Source organism: Hemiscyllium ocellatum, chromosome 24 (assembly GCF_020745735.1).
Source record: "Hemiscyllium ocellatum isolate sHemOce1 chromosome 24, sHemOce1.pat.X.cur, whole genome shotgun sequence".
Taxonomy (NCBI): domain Eukaryota; kingdom Metazoa; phylum Chordata; class Chondrichthyes; order Orectolobiformes; family Hemiscylliidae; genus Hemiscyllium; species Hemiscyllium ocellatum.
In genome coordinates, this window is record NC_083424.1 from 33,132,333 (window position 1) to 33,146,430 (window position 14,098).

Here is a 14,098-nt window from a genome sequence, read left to right on the forward strand (position 1 = left end):
CAGGACAGCAAAAACAGCCTGGGATAGGAAATGGGGTAATCAGAGAATGATAAACTGGTTTCCATCTGCTGTTTTCTGAGAAATATCTAATCTTAATTTTTTTCGTTCCTGATAATATGTCATATTGCAATGACTTAGATGTGACTGTGCTTAGTGGATTTCACCCTGGCCTTTGTGTCAAAGACCTCTAGGTGGAGGCCAACTTCAGGACCGATTACAGAAATCAGTTGCTGAGATAACCTACTCCAATGGACGTGATGTATTTCAGTTGAGATGTGAAACCAAAGCCCTACGCCTCTTTCAAGTGCACGTAAAAGATCCATGGCTGTATCTTGAGGAGCACAGGAGTTATCACTGAAATGAAGTATTGGTCAAGACACCAATCAACATCATAAAAACAGATAATCTGGCTGGATCACATTGCTATGTACAAACTTTTATAACATGGATACCATGTTTCCACATTACAACAGCAACTAGATCTCAAAAATGCTCATTGGACACACTGATTTCACACCAGACATGCTCATGTTATCATCACCATATCATGGCATGAGAGTTAATAACACTCTCAGTCACCAGCATGCTGGGTTGTTCTCTTGCAGCATTGGAACTTTGTGGTGGTAAATGGGTCTTGAATGGGCTGTAATTGGACCAAAGCACGATAAACAAAATGTTTTAATTACATTTGCATTGGCAGATGTCCATTATTTAAGATGAGAGGGAGACACAGAGGGAAACAGAGAAATTAACCAATTATGGACTTTAGATCATTATGGGAAGTAAATAGCAATTAGCAGAACAGATGCACAGTTTGTATAGACTTCTGGAAAGTAGAGACTGATCAACAAACAACTGCATCTTTAGTTACAGACATTATTGCGTACATTTATATTCTCAGACAGCAAAAGACACATTATTGTGAGATGATTAAGTGGTAAAGGAAAGTTTAGTGACAATGTACAGTATGTGTACTATATCGGAAAGTTACTAGTTATGGTCCAAAGGAATTGTGCCCACTAAATAGTCACTGCAACTATTAAGATCTGAATAGAGACCAAAACCAAATTTATGACAAAAAAAATGGAGAAAGTCACATGGATGAAAGCTTAAATGTTATAAAGAAAAATTCTAAATGGAGTGAAACAGAAGCAGTTGGATTTCACACATAAAAAGGAAGCAGGGTAATCCGAACTCTTCATGTCATTATTTGAGCTTGCTCAGCAACATACGCAGAGATAATCACCCATCGAGAATGGACTGGAGGAAAAAAAAATAAATCAAACCTAATAATCCCTGAAGCTATGGCATTGGTTGCAAGGGAAAATGACAACAAAATGGTAAGGAACTGAAAGTTTGGGGTCATTCCCAAGGAATGAGTGAAGATATTCCACAAAGCAGTCAATCAATCAGTCTGCACTTGGTCGCAAGCGTAGGGTAAACCTTATTGGAGTCATAAACATAACAGACTAAATTGAAAGTAAACCACTGCTCCAACTGGAAAGAGATGTGTGCACGTCTGTACGTGTGTGGGCAGCAAAAGGGCAATTATTACATCTTCTGACATGGGAAGGTACCATTTGGGGGGGGAAGAAACTTAGGAGTGATGGATAAATGGATTCATGTGTTGCAAAGGGAATGATCTCTGCAAAATGAAGGGAAAGGCAAGATGTAGTTCGATGATGGCATCTTGCTGCAGGTAGTGGAAATGGTGGAGGTTGATCTTTTGAATGCAGAGACTGGTGGGATGGAAAGTGAGGACAATGTGAACCCTATTGTTGCGCAGGAAGGGAGGGGAAGTGGAAGATAAAAGTGAAACAGCTCAGATAATGGGTGGAAATCCAATGCTGAAGAAAATAAAAAATGTGTCAGAAGTACCTCTGTGAAAGGCAACATCATCAGAACAGATGCAATGGAGACCTTGCAGGAAGTATTGAGGGGAAATATGGTGTTAAATTAACTATGGCAGTTAGTGGGTTTGTAATGAATACCTGTATTTCAAGAATAGCCTATCCCCAGAAATGGAAACAAAGAAATCAAGGAAAGGAAGAGTCAGAGATGCAACCAAGAAGTGAAATTGAATAACTTTCCTCATTCCAGATGTGCTGGAAACTCAATGCATTAGAGAAACACTTCCATGCTCATGCAATCGCGCAATAGTCACACCATTTAAACTAATGGGGCCAGAATAGAGTTATAAAAATACAGGTAAGGAAAGTTTGCATTCTACAAGTAACAGTCTAAATTCTTAAATTGTGTTAAAGCCAATTCACATTGAAGAAACATGTCATAGCAGAACTGACTGTATCAGAAAAATCACAAATGTTAAGTGGAGAGACTGGATGCAGGAAGAAAAAAAATAGAATCAAGATACTAAGTAGTACGTTCAGTGTGGCATGAACGGGCTAGAATTAAGAGACTGCCTAAGCAGTTCTGTTTATAAATTTTGAGAAGATAGGGCTGTGCGCAGTTGTGTACAATGAGATAGGAGCTTCTGGAGGGAGATCATCAGAGGGGATGAAGACAGTAACAGTCCTGGAAACGACAGCTGGATGGTCAAAGATCAAGCTCAAAAATATCCCAAAAAATTTTTAAAACACCAACTGTTTTTTAAATCTTTATTAACATACAGTAACATTGTGCTTAACAGATTCTATTATCCATTTTTGTTAAAAATGACATCTGGAGGTTGAACACAATCCAAAATACATCAAGTGAGATTTAAATACAGCAAATTTAACAAACACCCCAATTTAAAACGTGACTCTGGAGATATTTGAACTGCTTTTATTAAAAGAAAATTGTGAAATTTAAAAGGCATGTCAAATCATTCTACTTCTTACAGCTGTCATGATCAATTTTGTGATATATGTAGAATCAAATGTTCTGAAGTCAGCAGAAACCCATGTACATTAAATAATCTTAAGTCTGTAATTATTGCAATCCATCTTGCTTGGTAAATTTGGTCAAAACAAGCTCAAGTATAGTTACTGATGCAATTTAAATCATAACAATATACAATATAGTCTAATAAATAGATTGTTTATTCTGCATGTCATAATTCACAAGAATTCTCATTCTACTTTCTTTCTACGGGTAGAGAAATCAATATTTTCTGAGCAAACAAATATTGTCAGCCTTTAGTTTCCTTTTAATCATTTCGAAAGATCTTTACATATAACCATCATTTACTCCCAAAAGGCACATCATCTGGAATCAAGTAAATTAATGCAATTTCTTGGTACTTTACGGATAGTGTTAGATCCATACAGCTTCATTGTAAATTGCAGTAATTTCATCAGTTAAAAATCCTTCTTTCCGAGGTTTTCTTTACACAATCATGGCAAAGACATTCAGGACCTTTCATCACTAAATTGATTGAATTGGATCCACCAGCTCCAAAACACACACACACGAGAATGACATTACTGCCTCACTTAATGCCATTCAGGTCTAATATTGTCATACTAAAAATCTACCTTGTGGAATTTAAAAAGACCACTTCTCAAAAAGAGGAGTAAATACAACTTTGTGAGACCAACTTTACAGATTGGAGGTTCCCTACTATTTCAGCGGAGCTGTTGTGGAAACCAAAGATGGGGCAGAAAGTCTTTATGATTAAGAAACATTAGTAGATATTTTCACATTTAGTTTGGAGAATTTCTTATTCAATTGTTTCAATATCACATGCCATAATTGAACTATATACAGATAACCTGATAGACTTTTTCACCACATTTACAAACATGCCATCTTAAATATCCAGAATATAGAAATTCATTGGCAAAATCTGCAGTTTGAAAAATATACACTTTCCATACAGTAATTCTGTTCATATGGAATGCATTCACAGAACCAAGAAAAAGGGGAAACACTAGTGAGATGCACAATAGAAATGGTTATTTTTCATTTACTACAGCACATTACATAGAGAACATCTACTCAAACAGATTCTTACTTATGTAAGTTAGAGTCAAATAATGTAGCAGCACTGAAAGGGATAGAAGGGAAATGGATGAAAAGATTATACAGATTTTTGACTTCAAAAACTTACTCAGTTGTTTCACAAACTATCCTAAACACTTAAAATTACAACTATCCTTCACATTCAATGCACTAACACAATAAATCACAATAGTGCACAAATGTATTCTTCCACCTTGTTCCTCTAGCAAGACAGAATTTGAGGGAAAAAAAGGGTCCTTTGTTTGGCATTTTTGGTAGCAAATTTAATTTTGTTTGCGCTAAAGATAAATTAATTATTCACTTAAGACAAAGAAAAGGAAATTAAGAATTTTAAAAATATTCCCATTTATCATGTGACTGATGAATATAAACCAGTTAAGTATAAAAATAAAAACATGGTTAAACGATTGCAAAAAAAAAACTAATGAATATAAATCCTTAAACATGGGTTATTCACACTTGTTAGACAGTGATTCACTATCCATTAAACAGTGCTGGTGATATGCAACAGCATTCCTTCTCACACTAACCAGCGTTTTGATCAAGTTTTTCCAATACTCTATTGAGACGAATGTTCATAAGCCTGATTTGACCATCAAGATGTTCTAGTTTTTCCTCAACATGACTAGTATTTCTCCTCCAATAAAAGCCGACTGGACCAGTCATAATGTAAGTCAAAACTACAAAACAAAGTGGGAGCACGGCACCTTCAGGATCACCTTCAGATTTCTGCAGAATGTAGAGGCAAGCAAGGGCAAAAAAGACAATTCGTGCAATCCAGAAGCACCCACCACATGTTATGCGTAATGTATAAAATATAAGCCCTATAAACATTGACAAAAACCAATAAGCTACAAGCACAGCAACAACTAACAGCAGAACTTGAGTTGGGTGAGTTACAGCTGTTGTTGGATTCAAATACTGGCTCACATTTGATCCTGCAAGAAAAAAAAAATGGAGAATTAAAATTTTGCTTGCGATAACAAACTTTAGCTGGTCACTATAGATTCTTTACAGAAATGAAAGAACAAACTATTCAGCTTTCCAAGCTATACATTCGCTCCTACACAATGTATTTCAACTGCAAAAATAGATATCCAATCATACAACCCTGTTGTATAAGATACAAATGTTAGAGATCATCCCAGGCAACAATGGGGTTTTTAGTCTGCTCCACAATGTCATATGATCTGCAGCACAATGATGATTAAAAGCTGTGCCAGTTCACCAGTGCACAAGGCTGTTGGAACAATAATTTGATGATTTAAAATTGCTGAGCAGCTGTAAGTTACTGTCAAGTTCAAGATCAATGATTGCTTGTATTTTCTAAATGAAACAAAAGCTGGGAGTGAAATGGATCTACAAAACCCACATTCCCGCTCAGGCAACCCACTATGCAATGCAAGTGCAGTGGCCAAGTCTTTTAGACTCTACTGCCAAAGCTACTCTTGAACTACTTAAAAAATGCCTCATGACTGATGTTCAAAGTTTATAGAAAGTAAGGTATAAAGCTATATAGTTCTCGTTAAAATGAAAACAAAAACTCAAGGGATGTGTAGGTCTTCTTCCAGCACTCATTTAGTGGCTACAGAAAAGCTGCTCACACTCTTATTTGTGACAAGTGAAGCAAGTCGTGAAAAGCATAAAGACCAAGAACTTCCTTGACTTCAATTTTCTCCATTAAAAAAAAAAAATCGGTGACGTATAACAATAGTCTTACCATCAATTCCAAGAATATCCAGAAGATCCATCCATATTTTCCAGATGGTTTGCAAAAGCACATCCATCCCAAACACAAACTGTTCAGTAATCCTGGAGAAGAACTAAAAGAATATTTCTCATTAAACCATGGATTTTAATCAGTATATAAATTATGGTAGCTACAAGAGCTGGTCAGAGCACTGAAATTCTGCAACAAGAAAACTCCCCTGATTCCGCAAACTCTGTCTATTACATTCAGGGCACAAGTCAGGAATGTGTCCCAATTAACCAGATGGGAGGGCAGCCCTAACAACACAAGAAGCCCAACACCATCAAGGACAAATCACACTGTTTAATTGGCACTACATCTAACAACTTGAATATTCACTCTGACAGTGAAAGGAGCAGCTACAATCCATAAGATACCCTGCAGCAACTTCTATTGCTAACAATGGAAATTACAGCAGATACACAGAAGCACCACTATCTGCAAGTTCCCTTCCAAGCTCACACCATCCTAACTTAGATCTATTGCTGTTCCAGGATTTTGAACCAGTGACCGTGAAGGAACTCCCTCTCCATAAGCACAGTGCGAGTATATCCAAGCCACAAATTGCAGTGGCTCAAGACACATCCAACCAATACCTCCAAGACTAAATAGGGTGGGCAATAAATGATGTTTCAGCCAATGGTGCCCACACCTTCTGAATGATTAGTAAAAATAAAGCATCAATGGAGGTGCAAGCCAATTTCCAATTGGATCACAGTTGATTTTCAATCTAAACCATAATATAAAGGAAGCTTGAAAAACAGTTAGAAATGAGAGCGATATCACCGACTAATATCACATCTCATGAGACCTTGTGCTTGGCCTTCAATAGACAGATGTCACAAGTACCTAAGTACAGTAATAAAATTGTTTTAGACACCATATTCTGTACTAGTTAGATCAGTTTAATTATTAAGACCAACTTTGGGGTTCAAACTTTAACAAATCCCACTTTCTTGCTTGATTCCCACATCCTTCAATCTATATAGGTCTTCAATATTCAATAACTGTTGATTCACAGCCTTTTAGAATACAGAATTCAAAAGGCTCAGATTGAAAAAGACCTTCACACCTTCATTCCAATGTCAATATCTACTAACCAAATAAAAATCATGAGAGGCTCCGCAGCCTATGTTTATGCATAAACCACTTGTCCAATACAATCTCAATTTCCTACACTTGGTTTATTGTCTTGCAAATTATGACACATTGGATGCTGATCTAAATTCCTATAAATGGAGTGGAAGACTTCAGCATTATCAGGTCCTGATGCTTGGAGCATCGCTGTCATATTTTGCTCCAAGTCTAATTTTTCCATTTCACACTTCTAAAATGCATTTAAAAAGGGCTTCTCAGTCCTCCCTCCTGTCATTTCACCTACTGTATTGACATCTCCCAGGGACCAAGTGTTAGACACTCACTCAGAATAACAAACAAACCTTAAAACTGTTAAGTTTTTATTTTTCATTTAGTAGATTTTCAAAGTTTAGCAGAAATGAAAATTTAAGCCATGAACTGTGCATTTGTTATGCAGAGCATTAGATTCAGGTTTATACTGTATCTATGCAAATTATTACCACTAGAGGATGCTTTTCACAAAGTAGTAAAACAAGTATCACTATGAAAACAAGGTAAGCAAACCCGGTGTTAATAATGCAACACAGCAGAGATTTCTCAAACTGCCAGCATATTTTTATTTTAATCCATGACATTCAAGATCATCAGAATAACTTAACAGACTTCCATACTACAAAAGTCAATATCAGAAGTCACATGACACCAGTTTATAGTCCAACACATTTATTTAAAAATCACAAGCTTTCAAAGTGCTGCTACTTCAAGTGTAGTGGAGGGAGTTGCACAGAGACACAAGCCAGTGTTTACTACCTGTTCTTAATTACTGTCCTGGAAAATATTGGGGAGCCTTCACATAGTCTACAGAAGTGCAAGACAACATTCTTACAATGCTGATCATTAACAAATTTCATGAGTTCAACCCAGCAATGAAGAAAACAGAGAAATGAATCCATTTAGGACAATGTATAATTTGGATTTTGTTGGGTTCCCAGTACTTGCTGCCTCTGTTCTTTAGATGACACAAGTTACTGATATGCAAAGTGTCACCCAATACAACCTAGCAGTTCGCTACAGCAATCTATAAATATTAGACACCGTGGTCTTAATACACCAATGGCCAAGGGTGTGCCAGACTACCTTACCCAGAATGCTTTTGAACTTGAACACATTGTTAGATCCATCTAGGAAGTAGAGAATACTAATCCTACATTTATCTGGTAGGACGCAGAGGCACGTTAACGTCAGGCACATTAACGTCAACAGCGACCTACTTTGAGGAAGAGGAAGGTGTGGCACTCTGCAATGGTATACCACCAAACATTAGGGAAAGATAGCTATGCTCTTGCTAAAGTCGACAACCGCCTAGCACCCATGTTGCAAATGTTATTTGCCATTTATCAGCCCAAGTCGTGATATGGTACATGCAAAGGTGAACTGATGTAACAGTCAATAGACCACACTACTATTTATACAGGCACACATCAATAATATTCTCACTTTAAATGCTGGGCTCTGTTTGCAACTGTTCTTCAACTACACTCATACTTAATTGAAATCCATCAAGTGTAAAGCCCTCATGTTAACTGATAGAAATATGAAAACAGAAGAATTGAAGTTTTCAAAAAAAGGGAGATCCCCAACTAGCAACTACAGCACTGCCTCTTTCTCTTTAAAGAATTACAAATACTTCAGCAATATGCATTTAAACAACTCAAATTAAAAGCAGCTAATTTTAAGTGAAAAGAAACTTTCCAGAAGAACAGAGCAGCAAAACACAAACCACTGAAGGAACAGCAGACAGGAAAACACTAAAGGCACAGAAATAGCTCCACCTTCTGTACTCAAAGTATTTTTCCATATATAGAGGCACCGCGATTATCTGGTATTCAATTAACCGAATTTCGGATTATTCGAGCAAAATCACAAGTTCCCGATGCTTGGCTACATTATCCAGCACTTGATTACCCAACATTCAATTAATCAAACAAAACACTTCCCACCAGAGTCCTTCAAATATTTGACGTTTCTCTGTAATGACTATATTCAACCTGCACATGTTGGGGTTGAGGGCATTTCCATCACAAATAGATCTTTAGTTAAAATATTCACAATTTTAGAGCTAGACATTTGAGGGCAAAGTAAAGTAACTTATAAATTAATACATAAGGCTACAAGTAATGTGCAATAGAGGTTCATCAGAAGTGAAGCAGAAAAAGGAAGTACGAAATCTAAAATAAAAAACGTACATGTAAAAATTAGAAAGCCAGACAGCAAACAGCTCACACAAGTAGATAAAAACTCCATGTTGGCTCATTAACAAGTTACAGTTACAACTCCCTATCTACCAACAGTATACAGAAATGCCTCAAGTCAATAGCTAGAAATTATTACCAGACATCGTGACCACTAAAGCATTGGCTGCCCTGATATTCCTTGCAGCTTTCAGCTGTGTCAAAAAACACCATTTTCCTCCAAATCTCAGGGAACCCTCCAACCACACGGGATGAATTCTCCAGTTCCTCATTTCCTCTCCCCCCACCTTGTCTCAGTCAAATCCCTCGAACTCAGCACCACCTTCCTAACCTCTCTGCCCCCACCCCCACTCCGGCCTATCACCCTTACCTTAACCTCCTTCCACCTATCACATTTCCAACACCCCTCCCCCAAGTCTCTCCTCCCTACCTTTTATTCTCCTGCTCCTTGGATGCTGCCTGACCTGCTGCGCTTTTCCAACAACACATTTTCAGCTCCTCAATAGAAAGCTTCCAATTGTACATTGACTATATTCAGCTATATCCTCTCCTACCATCAATTTAAGCTCCTTCACTGCTCCTGTGCTATTTTAATGCTCATTTGATATTCATTCTCAAACAAGCTGTTATTCCATTCATTTCATTCAGCTGGGTCTGGACAGACCAAACTTGAAGCATTCATAACTGAACAATTCAGTTCACTTTTTCAACTGGACAATTGCTCCGGGAAAAAAAATCTCTAAGGACACCATCCTTCTAAAATAACCATCCATAGACTGCCACTTCTGAACCAGACTACCCGGTGCTCTCCTGACCAGATTCATGTCTATATATCTCAGTACAAACATTGTCCTGCACGATTTTCAAAGTTCCACAAGTGGGGAAGATGAAGGTACTAGCCTTATTATTGCTTGACTTCAGGAATCGAAGGTCTAATGACAATTGTAAAAGTGTTTGTCGTAGAAACCAAATTTCGTTCACTAATGCCCTTTAAGAAAGGAGCTGTCACCATTACCTGACCTGACCAATATGGGACCCGAGATCCCAGCAATGTGGCTGACTCTTGACTGTCCTCTGGGCAATAAATGCTGATCTAGCCATGGACACCAATGTTTCATGACAAAAAAAAGATTTTTCTCATCAGCCCTATTCTCACCAACTTGGAGGGTTACATTTAAAAAAAAGTGGTCAAAAGTAGACATAATTCAGCAAAATAAAACTATATAAAAAAAAAAGGTGTATGTGAAACACTTGACTGACTCGGGAAATGAAATGAAACGCAATGGAAAGAAAATGTGCAGATCACTAACAAACACCTTGTCCTGTATGCAATGTTGCCCTATAGCCAGTCAAGAGCTGAAGATGACAAAGAGACACACACGTTACACAGCAAAGTCAGTAAGGTGCATCTATGCCACTTGAAGTGACAATGTGTTAAGGTCAAGATTATTAAACTAATTTTCCCTTTGTTTAAAACGTATTACTAATGAAGTAATGCATATTCATTTATACAAAATCACAGTAACCTCACCACTTCAGCATTTAGTACAATTAATACAAGTGGTATAAACTAAAACATGAATGCCAGAACATTACTATATGGGTCAGGTAATTGGGAAGCCAAGGACTAAGGATGGGGAGGAAATTAAACTAACTAAAAATCAGAAATCCACCAACCGGTGGAAATTTCTTATCCTTGCACAAATGGTTATAGCATCAACCACAGACAGCTTAAACACCACTGTAAAGAATAGTGATACAATCAGTATTCCACAGATTAAGTGAATCCATGCAGTGAACGTTTCTAGTAAATTACTTGTTTACAGCAACAGTTTGAAAGTGTGAGACTAACACTGAGGCATGCTGTGAGAACAATCCATCTCACTTCAAAATCATAAGTCACCACCTCAAAACAGCAAATATAAAATGGAGTCTCAAGTGCAATTACCTCCAAAACACACAACCTGGGAACTCAGTGCCCCCCAAAATGGGGTAGGGACAATTCCTGGCATATGCCTGAAACATAGATTCTCCTGCTCCTCAGATGCTGCCTGACCTGCTGTACTTTTCCAGTACCACACTCTCGGCTCTGATCTCCAGCACCTGCAATCCTCACTTTCTCACAGGACAATTCTGTCTACAGTAGTTGCAAATCTGGCATAATACTGTAACAAACTGGAATTACCTCTACCTTTGTCCATAATTTTTAAATGTTACCTTTCAAGTTGGAGAGAGTAGGGGTGATGAGCAAATGTTTTGACTCATTCATGGGATATGGGCACCAATGGCTAGGTTAGCATTTATTGCCCAGCAGATAGTCAGAAGTAAAAAACTTTGGAGCTCAGAGATTCAGGGGTCAAATATCAAAAGATAGGAGCTAGTTTGCTACAAAAGCAGCAAAAAGTAGACGGTAAAGAGTATTTAGACTAGCAGAATGTGTGAAGTGAAAGAGAACCTCTCAAAAGGTCAATCCAGTGGCCACTGTCATTCAGAAAGATTATTTTAAGTCAAAATACACCATCTAAAAATGCCACTGACAACACAGAGGAGGACTTCAGCAAAATACACAACAAAGTTAATAATCAAGCAGAATGGAGTATACAATGACAAATTAATGTCAAGACAAGAAAGATTTGTATTTTGAAAAAAGAAATAAGGAAATCACATAATACTTTGAAAACAGGTGTGGAAGCACAAATATGTAAATCACTAAAGCATGACAGGTTAAAAAACAAAAGTTGCCAGGTTATATCTCAAGGGGCAAAATCAGATTGTAAAGAAGGCATGCTCCTATCAAGCATGGGTTAGGCTACACGTGGGAGATCTAGTGTGGAATAGCAGAGGGGGCGCAAAAAAAAAGAGACAAGCATTGAAAGTGCCGTTCACCCGTCAGGGAAAAGCAAGGACGAACGGGTTGGATCTTTCTGTACTTAAGAGAAGGTTGACAACCGGAAAACCTGTTCTGAAGAAGGGCTAGGGACTGAAGGGTCTGTTTTCATGCTGTACATCTCTATGACTCGGATGTGAGCTGCTGTTTCGCCACAGATGCTGGCGGAACGGCTGAGTTTTTCGAGAAATTTCTACATATTCTAGGTCTAGATCGCCCACCCCCATCACTCTCTCATACTCACAAACAGGTCTCCCTTCGCTACTAATTCACACACTTCGTACCCCCGGGTGACACACACGCTCCTCCCCAATCTCTCTCTCATTCACAGCCTCACGCCTCCACACCTTCTGCACCGCCTGCACATTCTCCTCTCCGAACACCGCCGCCAGATTCCGGGAAACGCCACTCGCCGCCCGCCTGAAGAAGTTATTCTGCTTCTCGTTTCCGGCCTGGCGGCGGGATTTCACCGCGTCCACCGACACGAAGCTGGCGGCGAGCAGCGCGGCCGCCATCGCCATCACGGTCACCGTCTGCCCGCAGAGCGCCGCCATCACTGAGCAGAGCCAAACCAACCGTCACCGCGTGCACCCTGCAAACACGTCCGACCCGCAGCGCCCGGAACCAACCTCCTGTGTAACCCGAAAACCCCTCCGGCCACCAACTTATAGTGCTACTGCTCCTCATCATGTAAAATACAAATTAGAAACCTGGTGGAGGTGTCCCTACCTTTGAACCAGGAACTGTAGGTTCCAATTGCACTTTGTTCAGAGGCGTGTACTACAATCCCTGAACAGGCTGGTGAGGAAAATATGTCTAAAAATAGCAAGTGGTAGTGTCACCATGTCTGGACCAGGAGGCCTGGGTTCAAGTGCAACCAGCTCCAGAGGTGTGTAAGAACATCTCTAAACAGGTTGATTAGAAATAAAAGAGAAGTTTACGAAGTTAAAAAAATAAAAATTTCATGGAAACAAGTCAGCAGGTCATTCCCCATCTGTGGAGACGAACACAACATTTAAGAGGAGAAAGTGAGGACTGCAGATGCTGGAGGTCAGAGTCGAAAAGCATGGCACTGAAAAAAACACAGCAGGTCAGGCAGCACCTGAGGCGCAGGAGAATCGACCATTCCTTCATCAGAAATGTCCTGATGAAGGCCTTCTGTCCGAAACATCGATTCTCCTGCTTCTTGGATGCTGCCTGATCTGCACCACAATTTTCCAGCACCACAATTTTCGATTTAAGAGGAAGACCTTTCTTCTTAAATCCGTAAACCAAATACGAGGCAAACTTGAGATAATGATAAGTTGCCTGTGTGATCGCTGTCATTTTCAAGAGGAAACTATCATAATCAATGTATAATTTATTTTTATACATTTGTGGCATTTGAGTAGGGCTGGCTGAGTGAGCATGTATTGCCCGTCCCAAGTTGTCCTTGAGAAGTGGTGGTGAGCTGTACCTATATATGATAATCTAGAATATGAGTCTTGGTGAAATGTGCATACTCATTTGAGTACATGTGACAAGCTAATTCATTCATATTTTCATAGCACTTACTTTGACAGAGGACAAGGCTATCCAACCCCTAGTTTTTCTTTTTAAACCGGAAGACCATTACACGCAGCAGAAAACCTGGACCATTCAGGTCATCGAGTCTTTTCCATCAATTAGATCATAACTGATCTAATAATTCTCAACCCCACTTTCTTGTTTTATTCCTATAACCATTGATTCTTTTACTGATTAAATATCTTCAGTCTCAGCCTTGTATATTCCAAATGTCATTCATCTGTATGTGCAATAGTTCAATTTCTGAGAACCCCCACAAATGATGAAATTTGTAAGTGCAGAGCCCATTAAAAATGCTTAAAAATAGCTTTGAGACCGCAGATATGTGACTTTACCCACAGATGTTGAATTTTCTTACTACTTTTTAGCATTAATAGATAAATTCGTGAGTCATGATCTCATGGATACTACCATCCTCGCCTTGTCAGCTCTCTGCAGTAACGAGGTCCACAGATTTACTTGATTCCAGGAAAAAATTCATCCTCATGTCCATCTTAAATGATCAAAACCTTACTCTGAGATAATGTCCTCTGGTCCTAGATGCTCCCACAAAGTGAAACAGCCTCTGCAGTGCCTTAAGAATCTTGAAATTTCAGTAAG

At 38.7% G+C, this 14,098-nt stretch overlaps 1 protein-coding gene across 1 annotated transcript; it reads right to left on the reverse strand.

Annotated features, from left to right (window-relative positions):
- Positions 1-2,658: 2,658 nt before the first annotated feature.
- On the reverse strand, positions 2,659-12,537 carry bri3bp (bri3 binding protein). The gene is made up of 3 exons (XM_060844007.1): positions 12,280-12,537; positions 5,687-5,789; positions 2,659-4,904 (listed from the first exon to the last, which is right to left on the reverse strand). Exons 1-3 carry the CDS (start codon positions 12,484-12,486, stop codon positions 4,492-4,494), a joined length of 723 nt encoding a protein of 240 aa, XP_060699990.1. The 5' UTR covers positions 12,487-12,537; the 3' UTR covers positions 2,659-4,491.
- Between the last annotated feature and the right edge of the window lie 1,561 nt (positions 12,538-14,098).